The 17,972-nt window shown below is 26.6% G+C and overlaps 1 protein-coding gene across 2 annotated transcripts in view; it reads right to left on the bottom strand.

The window, feature by feature from the left end:
* The window catches only part of LOC123265250 (SPEG neighbor protein-like), a 34,028-nt gene that overhangs the window by 1,698 nt on the left and 14,358 nt on the right, over nucleotides 1-17,972 (bottom strand). For both annotated transcript variants that reach the window (XM_044728930.1, XM_044728931.1), the window contains exons 4-6: nucleotides 10,807-11,017; nucleotides 7,504-7,631; nucleotides 4,443-4,611 (exon numbers count right to left, since the gene is read on the bottom strand). In XM_044728930.1, coding sequence (XP_044584865.1) covers nucleotides 4,443-4,611; nucleotides 7,504-7,631; nucleotides 10,807-11,017 — 508 coding nt within the window. The remainder of the gene's footprint in view (nucleotides 1-4,442; nucleotides 4,612-7,503; nucleotides 7,632-10,806; nucleotides 11,018-17,972) is intronic.

Here is a 17,972-nt window from a genome sequence, read left to right as displayed (position 1 = left end):
AATCTGAGAGAAATTAAAATTTAAACGAATTTGTACACACATTTATTGTATGTAAATAACATTAAAGTATTAACGTTTTAAATTCTATATAAATTTATGACTTCATTATTAGTTGAAGAATAAAACTCGGTATTTATACATAAATAATCTGGCAATTTATTTCAAAATAAACATCACTGTATAAATCGAGATAAATTTATATGAAAAAAAGCAATTAACGAAATTAAAAATAATAATAGCTAATGAATGAAATATTAACAAACAAAATCTGTTAAAAAATTGATTATAATTAACTTTTTATCCCCAGTGGTTGGAAAATTTTAATTGAATAAAATATTTTCAAAAAATTTAAATTATTTCTAACATATTAAACTTGATATTTATAAAAGTTGCCAGTTTTACAAAATAATTAATTTAATTTATACACTACAAATAATTAACAAGGAATCAGCTCTGAAATATGTGACAATTTAATAAATTACTCAGATGAAAAGTTTTGTTTGTGTAATAAACTTTTGTTTATTATTAATAACTAATAGCTAATTAATAATAAACTTTAAAAAGTAGATATCAAAGAGAAATGAGATTGTATTTATCGTGATAGTTTTATCGTGAAAGTAATTATTTATGTTTTTGTCACTTGAGTTAATCTTAAGGTAACTTTAAACTGTTAATAGACGGGTAATTAACTCAGCGTACGCTTTACAAACTCGCGATCAACACACTTTTTAATCTTTAAGTAATCTCATTCGCTGCAGGACGTGTAAGTAGTTGCGTGAGTTTAAACCTCATATTTATTGCACAATAATTACGCTTATAAAATTTTAATTTCTAGTTTTAAAATAGCGTCTACCGAGCCGACAAGATTGGTTTATAACTTATATATTATTTTCACAACATACGTTTTTTGTTTTATAATATAATTCGTTGTTCTTCAAACCCATTTTTTATTCTACAGAATTTAAATTTAAATATTTTATATGCACATAAAAGTTACATGAAAAAAAGTAATGCTCTGCTGAGTTAAGCTTAAAAATTAAATATGCTCGGAAATTTATTTACTATAAAATTTTATTCTGTTTAATCCGATTCGGAAGTTTTCCACCCGTATATACCGATAAAATTTATTGCGTAATTTGATATTGACTTTTTTTACGTCGATAAATAACGATTAATATATATATATATATATATATATGAATATATTGTTTTATTTTTTTCAGATAAAATCTGACAATTCACCGAATAAATTTATCCAATTGTTGATAAAACTTGTTTGCATTATGTCAATTTAAATTAAATGTAAATTTGGAACACCGGTGAGATAAAAAGTTAAATGTGAACGTATAACTTTTTTTTTTCGAGCGAGAATAATTATTTGAATAAAGCGCATGTCTATAGAATACGAATTATTAATATTAATACCATTAAATCATTGACATATATTAGCGATAAATAATTTAAATTCTTTATTTTTCTTTCCTTTTTTTTTTTATTTTTTTAATAAACCAGAGATGTGAATTGAGGTCACGTATGACAAAATGGACGGAAATGTTAATCCTAGAACTATATTATTCTGATGATTTGTGAATATTTATTCCCGGAAAGATTAACCTGCAAAAATGCACTTTAGAATTGGTTAATTTGTGAATATTGCTAATGCTATATTCATTATTTTATTATATAAAAAATTAATTAAGATTCATGACGTTACACAGTAAAAAATTTTGCGTCATTGCGTCAAAAAATTTTGTATTAAAAATTTTTATGTTAAATATTTTAGCACACCTTTTTGTGTTGATTTAACAGAATAAGTGTTAAATTTACAAATAAACGTGTTAAATATTTAACACAAAAATTTTAAACACTAAGTTTTTTGACACAATAACGCAAAATTTTTTACTGTGTATAATCAATAAAACATTGAAATCTAAAATTAGTAAGATGCAAGACATAAACTTTGAAAACTAAAAGCTCCTTATATAAAAAATTACGATTTGATATGAAAATAACTGTCACGACTAACGTCGAACATCTGCACTAAATCCGGAAGAAAGAAAAATTTTTATTGTCGATTTTATTTTATTATTTTTCAATATTTTATTTTAACGTGGTAAAGAAAATTTGTAATAATTTTTTATAATAATTCATTGATTAAAAATCATATGATAAAAAATTATGAGATTACAAAAGAGAACTATTTTTAATTTTGTAAATCCAAATTAAGCAACACAAATAACTTTTTGTTAAAAATTCACCTTGTTATTGTCTAGAAGAATTATTAGCTTCTTAGTATTATTTTTTCCAAGCATCTGACTTTTATTATAAATGACTGGTAATCTCTGGTGGTACGCTACATACTGTAGCTATTTATTTTTTAACCTTGCTTTCTTAGTTACTTCCATATTTTTCAATTAGAATATTTGAATTATAAAACTTAATACACTCAGAAGAAATGTGAAAGCAAGACCGAGTATTAAAAATTTAGCAAAGCTTACAGCAAATATTTAATTTTAAATTATTAATAAATTCTGTATTTTACTACGTTTTAAAACAAACAACCCGAAAATCTCGTACTAATTTTATTATAACATAGAAAAAAATTTTGTCTATTGAATTTAATTTATATTGAAAATTTTTTAAGTATTTTTATTGTTTTTAACTGGATAGCTAATTATGATTATCAAGAAGAATATCGCGTGCTTAAAGGTAAAAGGACTTATAGCTAAGGGTTAATAGGGATTTATGCTGAAAGGGCGTATAAAAATTTTTTTTTTGCCATTCGGTTTGAAATTGTCTGAAACGTAAACATCTGTGAAAAAAAAAAAAGTTGGTATCCTAAAGCTGAAAGGGCGCATCTCAAAACATACGCCCTTTCACCTTTAAGAAAAGTACTACTTAAAGGTAAAAGGGCGCATAAAAAAAATTGTATTTTTTGTACCAAATGTTAAATAATAGTTTCACAAGACAAGTTATACTCAAATAACAGCCTCATATACAAAGCTTGATATAAATAAATAAAAAAGAAACCAATCAAAAACAAATTACGTAAAAATTAAGTAATAAAAAAAATCACAATGACCGATAACATTGAAATATTTGAAAATTTCCCGTTTTAATTGCCCTATTGAATATTACTACTGGTGCCGTTGACAGAACAGTAGTTTCGGCATGATCAAGCATCCAGAATCCAAATTTTATAAAAACTATTTCTTAAAATAAATAATTTGACGTTTATAACAATGACATTTTGACCATTTTTAATTATTTTTTTTAAGTTAAGATTGCAATTGAACTATTTTCCGGCAATATGTAGTACAACTGAATTATGTACGTTATTTGATCAAGAATATCAATTAGTGAAATCGACTTTCCATTTCGGGTTTGGCCGAATGGCGTTTTTTGGATATATTTTCTTTTTTAACTTTAAAAAAATTGTATTGTTGAGGTTTTACGCCGCTACTACCATAGAAAGTTTTTTTTCACATTTTTAAACTACGATTATGTTCTTTTGTAAACTGGTCGAAAAAAAAAAAATTATACGCCCTTTCACCTTTAGACCACCAAAATTTCGAATTCTTAAAAGTAAAAGGGCGTATAATTAAAGACATACGCCCTTTTACCTTTATAATTTTTTTTTTCAATTTTAAGCTCATAATGTGTCTACTACTCGATTGGCAATAAAAAAAAATATGCGCCCTTTTACCTTTGCAAAGGTAAAAGGGCGCATAAATTATTATAAGCCCTTTTACCTTTAGGCACGCGATATAATAATTAATAGTTTACTAATTTTTTGATATCTCTCAGATGAATATGACTTGTTTGCGCATGCGCACAAATTAATACCAAATTTATGTCACTTGTAGTAAACTTTACACTTAGAGCCAGTTTTTCAATCCAGGATAAAATTTTATCCAATGATAAAATATATCTATATATTTCATATATATATATATATATATATATATATATATATATATATATATATATATATATATATATATAAATATACTGGCAATAATAATAATAATAATACTTTTATCGTGGATTGAAAAACTGGGCCTTAATTTATGAAGTTTTTTCACTGTTGATAATAATTAATATTGAAAAAAAAATCAAAGAAGAAATACAAAGAATTCTTTTGTAAAATCAATTGTTAAAGTCAAAATATAAATCACGACAATAGTTGTAAAAAATCAGTTATTTTTTTATTGGTAATAAATAATAGACGACGATATTTGTTTTATTAATAGAGCGATAAAATTCTTAAAGTAAATACAAATATAAGATTTTGTATTTTATTTCTATCTAAACGTGTTTGGCAACGTAAATCTATTTACTCAACACCCTTTTTTCCAACCACTTTAGATGTATAAATAAAATAATAATAATAATCATAATAAATAAGAATGATAATAGTAAAAATAATAATAAATATTTACCATTGAGAATATGAACAGTAACAGTTTTATCGTTGGCATTACTAGGATGACAAGTGTAACTTCCACTGTCTGCCGGTTGTGCGCGTTGAACCAAAAGATAAGAAGTAGTAATCTCACCCTTTTCCGTGATTACAGAAACTCCACCTCGCGGACTGTCGTAATTAATCTCCTGTTGGTTGATACAAACACAAAGAAAATGAACTACTGTTAGTTTGTTCTTTTTTTTTTTTTTTTTCATTTTTTTTCATTTTTTTGTTGAAATTAAATAATTAAAAAGCATCACGCTCATACTAGGTATGAATAACAATTTTAATGATATGACGTTCAAACTTTTTTATTAGACGTCAGCAATTAAAAAGTTACTTGTAATAACTTGATGAACTCTTACTGAGTTGCGTGTTGATAGTTCTAATTATTATAATGATAATTATAAGACTTTCTCGTGGATATATGAAATATTTAATTACTTTTAAAATAAGTATCAAAAAGCTATTTTCGTTTTGAATTTGAATTAGTATAAATTAATGATATTAATTTCAATACTTTGAAATTAGTCTTCAAAGAAAATTACTTTTAAAGTAATCAGCTTATAAAGACTTGAATTTTAATTATGATTATTTATTTAATTTGCGACAATTTATTTAATTTTTATGATTGTTTACTTTGCAATCTATTTTTAATAATTATTTTTATCAATTTTTCTAGTGTCAATTAATGTTACTGTAACGTGAAGTTAGTTATGACATATCGAGTGCACTTTGACGTAACCAAGTATCTTGAATTTCGAGTGTCAAACTTTAGCTAAAAAAATAAATTAATAATTGAAAAAAATTTAATTGATAATAAAAATAGACAAAATTCATTTTTATAATCAATAATAATATCTTATTGTGTGAAATATTATTTACGATCATTAATAATATCATTTTATAGGTGATTTTGCGTCCGTTAAGATGTAGAATGTAATATAAATGCGACACACAAATAAACTAAAATATTTATCAAATTTAAAAATAGTAGTTCTCTACTTGTTTATTTACTTTGAATAAAATATTGTCAGATGTCTATTACTTTCTGTACCATTAAATTTATATTAAAACTACTACTGTCTTTCTTGAAAAGTTGTGATTTTTAAGATACGTGGTTGCGTCTGAGTACTCTTGACATTTATTGTCTCGTAGATGCTTGAGGAAGTTGAAATTAAACGAAACGACACAAAATAATGCTCAAGATTAAAATGATGGTTTTGATACCCAGATTACTTGCAACAATACAACAACAACATGGACTTGAATGGAGACGAAAAATAAAAATTGAAATTAAGCTTTTAAGCTTTTAAGAAATTTATTAACAACAATAATAACATAATGGTCCTTAGGGAATTTTGATTTTTCTGTCAAGCACTATTATTATTATTATTATTATTATTTTTAATATTTATTTCTAAAGACTGGTTGTTTTTTAATACAACAATTTTTATTTATTTTTAATATTTTTATGACAATGATCTTACTTTTTGTATTTGAGTATTTTGGTTTATTTTTATTAATTACTTAAAAATTAATAGAAACAATTATTATGATTATTACGGCGATTATTATTTAATTTTCATTATTGTATTTATTTAGCTAATATTATTATTACTGAAGGTTTGATTAAATTAGAAATTTAAGAGTGTGAGAAATTATTTTAAAGCCGAGCGAGTTTAGCGAGCAAAACAAAATAATTGTAAAAGAATTTAAAAGAATGGAAAATTATTCTAAGTCCCAAGCCGATTTAGTATGGAAAAGAAATAATTTTGTAAGAAATTATTTTAAAGAATAAATACTTAAAATTTGGCTGACGGAATGGATAGATATTAGAAGAATGACGATTAAAATAGAAAATAATTATGAGCGACTTAACTAATTTATTTAGCGGAAAATAAAAACTTAGAAATTTTCGACGATTGTTGAGCTTGCGCGAGCCTTGACAGAGGGCGAAGATTTCTCGTTTGTAGTATCATATCAAAAAATATGTTAAGTTCCGTTTTGAAAATAAATTTAGACAAGCAATTCTTTCTCGGGAGAATTACTCGGCTGAATACTCTTCACCAAGTAATACTCTACCTGGAGTCTGACCAAGACCCAGGTAAGCATCGGGGACTGACCGGATGAAAGAGCGACTCCCCGTGCCGAGGCCTTCAGCTGAGGTACGGCAGGTGATCATAAGCCGTGTAGGTGGGGGCGAGGAGGAAACTCTCCATTCGCTCTCGGGGTAGAGTTTAGGGCCCTCAGGGCTGATGACTAGTCACCCTGGGGGGAGGGGGGTGTCATTGGGGAACTAGTTTTGTATTTTGTAGACCGCGTTTTTGAGTTTGAACCGCGAATACCATCGTGTATGTTTGGATAGAATGTTCTATGGTATTAATTTATATTGCTTACATTGTTTATATTGTTTATTAATTTAGAACCGAAAATATGTGTGAAATGAGTGTACTAATGTATGGTTTATACTGTTTAATTTGCTTATATTGTTTTATATTGTTTATTAACATGATCAGGCCAATAAAGAGGTTTTCTTTTTGTTTGATTTACTTAAAATGAAATGTTTTGTTTATATTTTGTTATTTTTGATGCGATCTCCGTTCATGACCCTGGACTCCGGCGAGAAAATTTCGAGCCGGGGATTAATTGATATTTATAATAGAAAACGTGGACGTTAAATTTTTTAGCCTGTATTTCCCTCCAGATCCTGGTCTGGACCGTCCGAATTATTTTTTCAGTCAAATTTATCTTTAATAACAAATTCAGATATAAAATGTGGCTATATTGTATACGCCTGGAGGGAAATACAGGCTAAAAAACATTACGAATAAATAAAAATCGTTGTATTAGACTGGATAAACTTAAAATTGAAAAAGTATTATTATTATTATTATTATTTTTGTTCTTAGAAAAAAAAAATACTTAAGAAAGAAATGATTTAAAAATTTAATATTAATGACGATAATGATAATAATAATATTAAGTTACTATGTAATATAATGAACAATAATTATATTTAGTAATACGTAACTCACCTTCTCATTGTGAGTCCAAAATATCGCCGGAGGTGGTTCTGGACTAAACTCAACTACGCACGTTAAGTTCATAGTGCTGCCTCGGTTTATGTACATTTCCGGTTCGCCAATTACTGTCGTCACAGGTTCTGCAGAATTCATTAAAACATGCGCGACATACTAGTTACTAGCAAATTCAACAAATATATTTTCTATCCTATATTTATTTTGATCGCGTTAATTATTAATTCCTATTGGTTAATAAATTGAGTTACATGTGTATGAATGTGGTTATTTACATTGCAAAATATGGAAAATTTATATCCTCGTATTCGACAAAAATTCGGTATCAATAAAAAAATGTATTGTAATAAGTTGCCAGCTGGAAATTGTTTAACGAATTATTCGTCGCATGGCAGAATACTTTTTAAATATTTCCCAATGTGAATAACATCGTTTTTTAACTATCGTGTCAGGTGCAGTTTCCTGTAAATACGCGGTTCCAAGCAGTGTTGAATGCCATCGTCACACGCGACAGTTAAATACGCGAGTTGATGTGTAAATTTTCCACAGACGAAATTTGTTATATTCATGAAATAAAATTACTTATATTCTTCAGTTATGTGTAAATAAATAACGCGCAGACTGTTGAAAGCATTGTTCGTTTCGATTGCGATTATAGTTGTTTTGTAGCCTAAATTATTATAAATTATTTGGTGACAACTTGAGGGACTTTTGGTTTTTATTTTTATCAACTGTTTATTTATTTCATATATTTAACTTCAATTTTCTGGATTTAACTTGGCGCATTTATTTGACAAATTTTTATTTTTACTTAATAAAAAGCTAATGGATTAAAAAATGAAACAATGTTTGACATTTATTGCCCATTTGTCATTTTAAGTTGATACTAAAAATTTTTATTTACTATGGTTGAATTGAAGCTCTAATGAATAACAAAAATATCGCTTGGAACTGAGGTTGAGTTTGTAGTAGCGTTTTTGAATGGTAAAGTATCAAACCTAAAATCCGTAACCTACTTTTAATTAAAAATAATTCAAGATTTTCAGAATAAAACTTTTGATTTATAATTAATTCAACATACAATCTAAATTTTTTATTTTTCCCAACATACTCTCAGTTTAATTCGTTCTATAAAAAAAATATTTTTCTCTTAGTTTCTTTTATTTAATATTTTTTAACAGATATATATTTAACTTTCATTCATTAAAATTTTTCCCACAATAATTCTATTTTTATTTTTTTCATTGCAGTTTTAATTTATTTTCCTAAAACCACAAGCTGCATTTGGAAAAACTCGGACCAGAAATAATTTCGTTTTAATTTATTTACTCTCTACAAGGGCAAAATAATTAATTTAAAAGATTGTGAATTTTTTAACTTACTTAACCTCATTATAAAATACAATATGAAGTGACAATATTTGTTTTAATTTTTAAATCATTTCAAAAGCGTTGTCCTATTTAATTAAAAGTTAAAAGCTCTCTGAATTTATTAATATATTTCATTTAACAGTGCTGATATACATACGTTTGAATTCCTTTTATTCAACGCTCCAATTCGTACTATTATTTTAATTGCAGAAAAAAATCTCCTTAATTATCGACTTCACTCCACCCGATTCTTGTTAAACAATACGCGCAAATATTTATAAATGAATATTAATCGAGCGTCTAATTTATTTGGCTGATTAGTGTAATGAACCAAAATAAACATATCGATCTTCCTATGTACTACACAACAGTCTATAAAAATAAACACCAATTATCACAACCCAATGCGTAAAAATAAGCAGTGCAATTTTTTATGATTTCTAGATAATTTATCAATTTTGTGTTATAAAGATAATTATGTTAATTGAAAATTATGAGATAATAAAAATTTATGCTTGTTTAATATGATAATTTATGAATTTTTGGCTTATTCAAAAATTACAATTTACAATTCTTTGATAAATTGTAATGATTATAATTATTCATTTGTGTAATAGTAACTTCGGTAATTATTTACAGGTAGGGTCAAACCTATTTTTGGACATATCTAGATGAAAAATTAATATTTTTTAATTTTTTTTATTCTGCTTGTTTTTACAAGTGGATTTAGGGTGATATCAAAAATATCAAAAAATAAAAATTTCGATAGCTTTTTGCCTTCAAAAGTTGGAAAAAATTTTGGCTCTCATGTTTTTGGATAAAATTTATATTTTATCTTTTTTTGATGTTTTTGATATATTTTTTTTGAAAAGTGCATAAAAAAATGAAAATTAAAATGATAGATCCCACTTGTAAATAATTACCGTAACTTCTCATAACTATAAAAATTCAACTTAGTAAACCTGGTAAACTATTGAACGTCTACAATTACATAGGAACACTTTGTGAACTGAGAGAATCGATTATTGAACATTAACAAATTTAAACTCTTTACTTTATATGTACTTATAATTTTATAATTTGTATGATTGTATTGAACTCATTGCACTTAATTGTAAATCTTTAAGAAAGCAATAAAATTATCTATCTATCTATAAAAAATCAAAATAATAATTCCAAAAAGGGTCAAAAATATAATTTTATATTTTTCTCAATTTTGAATATTCAAAATAAAATTTTTTTTTGTTTTCTCAAATTTAACTATTTCACCACTTTTTAACGTTTTTGAACTATTTAAAAACGTTATACCAAAAAAAGAAGATAATAATTTTACCAATAATTATATTTCTAAATTTTTGAATAATTCAAAAAAATAATACTAATAATATTTTAATATCTAATAGTTAAAAAATTATTTATGATTATTTACCAATGTAATTATAATAAATCAGAAAAATGATCAAAAGTATGATTAAATTTTTTTTTTGCAATTAGGTAATTGTTCAAAAATATTAAAAATTGTTTTCTATTTCTTCAAAATTGACTATGAACATAAATTTTGAATATTTTAAAATTATTCAAAAATATTATACTAAAAAGCATTATAACAATTTTTAAATATTTATAAAAGTACATTTTTGTTTACGCAAAACTATAATAGCGATAATAAATCAAAAGAATGATTTTAAAAAAAGCCAAATTCATGATTTTGATATTGAGTGAATTCAAAATTTAAAAAATATTTACAATTGTTTTAATTCCTTGAAACATAATTTTTTAAAATTGTTGTACGAAAAAAATAATAATTTTCAAATATTAATAGATGTAAATTTGAGAAAATTCCTCCATTCAAATCTATAACAAACGTAATAATAACTATCGATAACTACTCGGGAATAATAATAACGTAAATCAAAATAATGATACAAACCGACAACAGACAAATGCATAGAGTGTCCAATGGGCGGAGTTGTCGATACTTGGCACTCATATGTTCCGGAATCACGAAGTTGCGGATATTTGACCTCAAGTGTCCAGTCTTCTGTGCGAGGAAAATGGGATGCTACGAATCTTTGATCGGACGTATAGGTGTCCGTTCCGACGGTGAGAAGGTGGATATCCCTGTGCCGAACCCAGGATACCTGAAATAGTGAAATAGTATAGAGTGAAAAGAGGAGTAATCGAACGTACAACCATTTAACCTTTTTTACCCCATTACGCTTACTTTTTTATCTGGTAAAACCTTTTTTTACTTTTTTATTTTAGTTACATCAGTTAGTTAACTCTTTTCAAAGCCACGAAACGTAAACTTTTCTTTAGTCATTTAAAACTCGCTTATTCTTTTTCTTTTTCTTTATTTTTAAGTTCCTTTTCTCTTTTTATCCCTCTTTGTTTTTGCTATTTTAATGACGTAAAAAAATAGTAACAGCAGCAACAACAACTATAATGATCATTTTAAAAAAATAAAAATAACAATTATTATTGTTATGGGAAAAAAATAACAGAAGGATTTGTTGGTGAAATTTATAACATATGCTCTGTAAAATAATCCCGAAATGTAACGAGTGTCGTAATTTAAATGAAATTGGATAAAGACAAACCATTAGTCACGTTCTGCCAACACGTGAAGCAAAACAGTGCAATCCAATTATTTTGTCTATACATTTTACGTAACGTTAAAAAATTATTACTATCGGGTTTTTCGTGATATGAAATTTAAAATTTTTATTGTTAAAGTCATATGTCATACGAATAAATATATATGTTTAATAAACATACACATACGGAAAAATCACAAAGAATATAGAATATATAATAATGCATTCAATGCTTGCAAATGAATGAATTTCATCATAAAGTTTCTTGGTACGTTATAGTTCAGAGATATTTTTTTATTTTTATATTAAACCGCGACTAAATTACAAGTAGCGTATCCATGAATTTTTATTACCCTTCTAAAGTATGAATTGATTATAAAGTTACTTTTTCGTTAAATAAGAACTGGATACTTTACGTAAATTTTTTTATTTTTGAATAAATTTAAGTGTCTATAGAAATAAGATCATTGGTTTACTTCTCTAATTATTATTATTATTATAACTAATAATATTTTTAAGACAGCTTATTATGCACTCCGTTTTTCAACTTAATTTAAGCATAAATATTTTTAATATGTACTTAAATTTTTATTTCTTCTATTAAAGAGTTAACTCGTGATAAATTTCAATTTTTCCCAGTGAAGAAATTGGATAAGTTAGAAACAGCTATTATGTATTCATAAATATTGACATTTTATAACATAAAAATTTTATGGAGTGATTTTTTAAATTTTTTATGTATGGTCTCTGTTTGACTTAAAATTAAAAAATTTTTCATGTGTTTTTTCTCTTCCAGTTCAGTTCACTCCTTTCATTGTTGAACTATATATCCTGTTTTTACAATATCTACAATTCAAAGTAAAGATAATAATAACTAAAAAACTTTGAGTTAATGATTTTTCAATATTTTACCACAATATGAGGTTCTAAATAAATCAAAAAATAATATTGTTATGAAAGAATTATTTGCTAGTAATTTGATGAACAAACTTATTGAATCAACAAACTATTCAAAACTCCGCCAAAAATTAGGAGTATAAATAGAAGTAAAAAATTGACTATCTCTAAAAAACATAAAATCATGAAAAGGCAAATTCAGGTCAAAAGCTTTCTGATAATTCTTAATTTATCTAAATCTATTTTAAAATATATATTTATATGTATATACGCGTCACAAAATTTTTCAAATTTTCTTAATTATATGCACGGAAAAAAACTGTAGGAAAAATCATAATTGTCATATCGTACTCCAGGACCAGACTATCAATGTCATCGCTTCTATAATTTTACATTTTAAAGTTTACGATGTTCAATCGTGAAAATTCGTACATTCAATATTTTTATGCGCATTTTTACGATGTAAAATCGTAAATTTTTTAATGCAAAATTTAGAAAGTGAAGATTTGAAGCCTGGTCCTGAATTACGATGTGACAATTGTAATTTTTCCTACAGTTTTTTTTTCCATGTGAATTAATATTTAATACATGACATTTACATCTAGAAAACAAAATAAATAAATAAACAATATTTATCGAAACTGAAAAAAAAAATTAAAATTATGTCTAGATAAAGATTTCTTGATTCAAAAATTTATTTAGACGAACAATTTAATGTTTTAATTTTTTGACAATCTGAAACTGTAATTTTTACAGATTTTTATATGTAGCGCCACGTTACATTATATAATGTAAAAAGTAAACAAACGAATAGCTTCACTCTAATTAAATAAAAATTTTTTTAATAAAATCGACCAATTCTTCAGACAAAAAAGTATATCGTTAGAAATTTTCAAGAATATACATTATTGTGTCAAGAATATAAATTCCTAATAGAAGTATTTTTTTTTTTTTCAATGTAGAGTTAAATTCTGATTTATTTAAAACTACTCTGAAAACTTACAATGAATTAACTATTGCTGAAAGCTATACAAAACCTTGAATCGGAAGAAGTTCAGGTCAAGACCTTTTCAATGATTTTACATTTGATTAAAAAAAACTTTTTTTTTATTATATAAATAAATCGGAAACTAAATGTTTCTTATTTTCTCAGTTATATAAAAATAATAATAACAACAATAATAATAAAATAAAGAGTAATTTTTCAACTAGAAATCATAAATGATATAATTCAGTAACACGAACTTGACATTAGTTGGAGAAGAAAAACATAAGATCGTCCGTTTTATTTTCGATAAAAGGCAAGTGCAAGTAGTAATTAAATTAATTTTCCCAGAGTCCTGGAACACAATTATGGCAGCAAATTTCAACGCTTTGCAGCTTAATTTCTTTGAAATTAAATCATTTCATTTCTTCATCAATATTGAATATAAATAGACGAGAATCTGGATAATTATAATATTTTCCGCGGATGTGTATCGATTTCTGGTTAGGAAACCTGACACCGATTAAAAGTACATCCGGTCTTTGAAAACGGCTCAATGAATCTTAACAAACTCATCAATGGGATTATTTAAAAGCAAAAAATATATTTACCGCAGCTTCTTTCAAACAGATGATTAACGCGTCAGTTAATTAGAGAATAAAATTACTGAAATAAATAAAGTAAAAATATAAATTATAAGATTTTAAACCGTTCGTCGATCTACTCGACTGATTTTTACAGCTTAATAATAATCGTTTCAGATTAAATAAAGTATACTAATAAGCAGTTTAAAAAAAAAAAACCTAAAAAACTAAAAGCGGCACTTGGCTCGGGAGTATCCAATTGACAAGCACCGTCTTTGGGATTTAAACAAACTAAAAAGACTAATTTATTAACGCCGAACTTTGTTTGGTAATAAAACTAGCTCAAAGAAGAAAACATAAATAAACAAATAAAAAAGAAAGAATTCTCGAGCACTAGCTGTGTTCTTTTATATAAATATAAATCAATCGTTTTTCTTCAAACTGAAACGGACTGTTTTTTCTGCTCACAATATACTGAAAAAAGTAAACTAGGATTGTTTTTTTCCGTAATTGATGTTCTATTTTCATTTTTAAAAATTTAATTGTTCAATGTGTAATTTTATCAAAACCGAGCCTTTATTTTAAATTTCAACGTTTTTTATCGCCGTTGTTTACTTTTAATCCCTACTTCGTGGTGCGCGTAGGAAAAATACGATAACACGCGATACATATTATTTTTAAAAATTACAATGTCTGAAATATTTATTTATTTTCCAATAAAATACACAGATGACCGAGTTTTGGCACAGGCGACGTTAGAACCGTCTATCCTACTTGTTTATGGATAACCTAAATACCAGAACATAACATAACCACCAAAAATTAAATCAAATATTTATATATTTATGTCCCATTGCGATTTGAGTTATTTAACGAATATTCGTATTATTATAAGTAATTAATATTGTTTCAATCTGTTCTGTAAATTGACATCTCATATAACTTTAATGCATATGTTTATTATAATTTCATAATAAGCAATTAATTTATAGGTTATTCTATTGTTTACGGTCAAGTAATTTTATGTATCCATCATATCAGTTATGTAAGTGAGTAAAAATAAAAAACAATAATATAATTGCTCAGTCCTATAAATTAACAATGAAATTGATATTTTTGATCATTGAAAGCATTAAAATAATTTTTTGTGATTGAAAATGGATAAAATCATTTCAACACACGTAGTTATTTTTTGTTGTAATATTGTTTTCATTCAATTATTTATTTGTATTCAGAAAAAAAAAATTAGGAAAACGGTTAACCCTGAAGGCCAACCCTGCAACTTCCCGCTAATTTCATACCTGGGCAGGGGAAGGGGAGGGGGCAAAATGGGCCCCTTAAGAAAAAAATGTTGATATCCTTAGTGTTTTTCTCTGGTTTTACTTTTTTTTGCCTTTTACTGAGTTTATGGTATTAATTTTTTTGTGTATATCGAAATTAAAAAATTGAGAAAAGTGGGGTAAAACGGGCCCCCCAAAAAACTCAATATGTTTCTTACTTGTTTTATATTTTGAATTTTTTTTATTGGGTATTCAGTATAAAAAATTAGGATAACAATAGACCCTAAAAAGCCATCCCTGCAACTTCCCGCTAACTCCATACCTAAGCGCTCCACATTTCACGCCAAAAGCAATAATAAATCAGGTAAAAAATGTCGGAGTAATTAAAAAAAAAAACGCGTTTTTTGAATTATTTCGACAACGGTATTTCTCAAACTAATCAATCAATTTCAGTCGCGTTAACGGCGATCAACGCGGGTTTCTAAGCTTAAAAACCGATCAGTTTTTCGAATCGATTGGTGTAGTGAAGCCAATAAAAATGCATCACAATAAAAAAACAATTTTTTAGAATTTTTTTGACGATATCTCACAAATGAATTAACCGATTAAAAAAAAAAATTAAATGCATTCTATGCAGTCTTTCTAGAACAAAAAGATTATTTATCACTAACCAAACAATTGGACGTGAAATTTCAAAGATATATTAAAAAAACACTTTTTTTAATTTTTTAAAATTAAATATCTCTTGAACCATTCAACCTATTTTGACGTTATTGGCGGCGATTGAAGTGATTTTTTAAGCTCTAAAAATCATCTCGTTGAATCAAAAACGATCCAGAAATAAATGTCGGGGTTATGTAAGAAAAAAAAAAACACTTTTTTCCTGATATTTTGTTCACGATACCTCACAAACGAATCGACCTATTTTGATCATGTTGACGGCAATCGAGGCAGTTTTTTAAGCTTAAGAGCTGATTAGTTTTGGAAAACGATTCATTCAGCAGATTCAAATTTATTAAAAAAAAAAAAATTTTCTAAAAATTTTATTTTCGAGATTACTCAAAATCTATTAGGGGCAAAAAAACTCTTTCAATTGCTGTCAATCCCGTTTGAATCAGTCGAGCCGTTTAAAAGTTTTGAGAGGTTTACGTTCATACACACACACACACACACACCATCGCAAAAATAGTCAGGGAAGCTTCTGTAAAATAAATAGTTTTTTAACAAAAAATATTGTAAACAATGCTGTTATTTAACTCGCGACCATGTTCGTACTTTACCTATATAATTTTTTCTATAATTCAAAAATTCTAGAACACGCTTAACTGAAAAATATTCTTTGGTTTTTAAAGTCTAATCAGCCCATTATACCTCCCAAATACTTCGAGAGTTGAAAATGTTGGGGGCCCATTTTTCCCCCAAATATTTTTGGAAATTGAAAATTTTAGGGGCCGATTTTGCCTCCCCCCCTCTTCCCCTACTTAAAATTGCACTTATGACGTCTTTGAGCTCTTCGAGCTCAAAAATACAACTTATGTGTCGTTTTGAGCTCTCCGAGCTCAAAAAGATAGCTTTTCTATGCTTTTGAGCTCTTCGAGCTCAAAAATCTGATATGATAGAAGTTTGATAAAACACTATTTTTTGAATTTTCAAACCGCAATAACTTTTGAATGAATGAACTGATTTTCACGCGATTGGCGGCATTCAACCAGTTTTTTAAGCCTCATAAAGAATTTTTAAGTTTGAATTAATCGAACTATAAATTTCGGAGTAATTCCTAAAAAACACTTTTTTTGGTTTTCTTTCGTTCACGATATCTCTCGAACGAATCAACCGATTTTGACCGGATTAGCAGCAATTGACGTGGTTTTTCAAGGTTAAGAGCAGATTAGTTTTTGGAGTTGATCGATAGAACCGTTTATAAGTTATTCCAAAAAAACCACATTTCAAAAAAATTTTTTTGTAGTTTTTTTGAGATTTCTCGAAATCTATCGGTCCGAATCGGTCCAAATTGTAATTAAAATCTAAGTTTGGCCAAGCCCTTTCGAATGGCGCTAATCGCGATGAAATCGGTCAAGCTGTTCAAATGTTATAGGAGGTTTACATACTTACACAAAGACACACACATACATACAGACATAGTGACACCCTCGCAGGGATAGTTAGGGAAGCTTCCTGTGACCTTCAAACGTCGAGATCTGATGAAAACTCGATTTTTGCAAAACGGGGTAAAACCAATAACTTCCCGATTTTTGAAAATCTCCAATTGTCTTAGCGGGAAGTTAAAAAATTAACTTGAATCAAGAAAATGATTTTCATTCTTTTAGGAAGAAAAAAATCTTCTTTCTAGGTTGTATAAAAGTGATTTAGCTTAATAATCATTCATTTTAATGGCCTAATATTTTTTGTTAAATCTGTTGAGTAGATAAATAGTTAGAAAACTGTCAAGAAGCTAATTCAAATTTAAAATCTCGGATTCGTACGAATATTTCGCTCAATATCATGACGAATGGTCTTATAATGTGGAAAAATGTTTGATATTCATAAGTACATTTAAAATAAAATATCTCTCATTAATAAATATTTGCATTTACTCATTTCTACATTATAATATGACGATTCATTTTCTGATTCGAATATTGTGCATAATATTATGCTAATTACGTCAGTTGGATGTATTTATTTATGTATGAGCTGGGTGGACGAGGCTTTCATCACTCGTGAGTTGGTGCACTCGTATCGCTCGTTACACC

This window comes from Cotesia glomerata, linkage group LG5 (assembly GCF_020080835.1).
Source record: "Cotesia glomerata isolate CgM1 linkage group LG5, MPM_Cglom_v2.3, whole genome shotgun sequence".
Classification (NCBI taxonomy): Eukaryota; Metazoa; Arthropoda; class Insecta; order Hymenoptera; family Braconidae; genus Cotesia; species Cotesia glomerata.
This window is presented reverse-complemented; position numbering and strand designations above follow the sequence as displayed.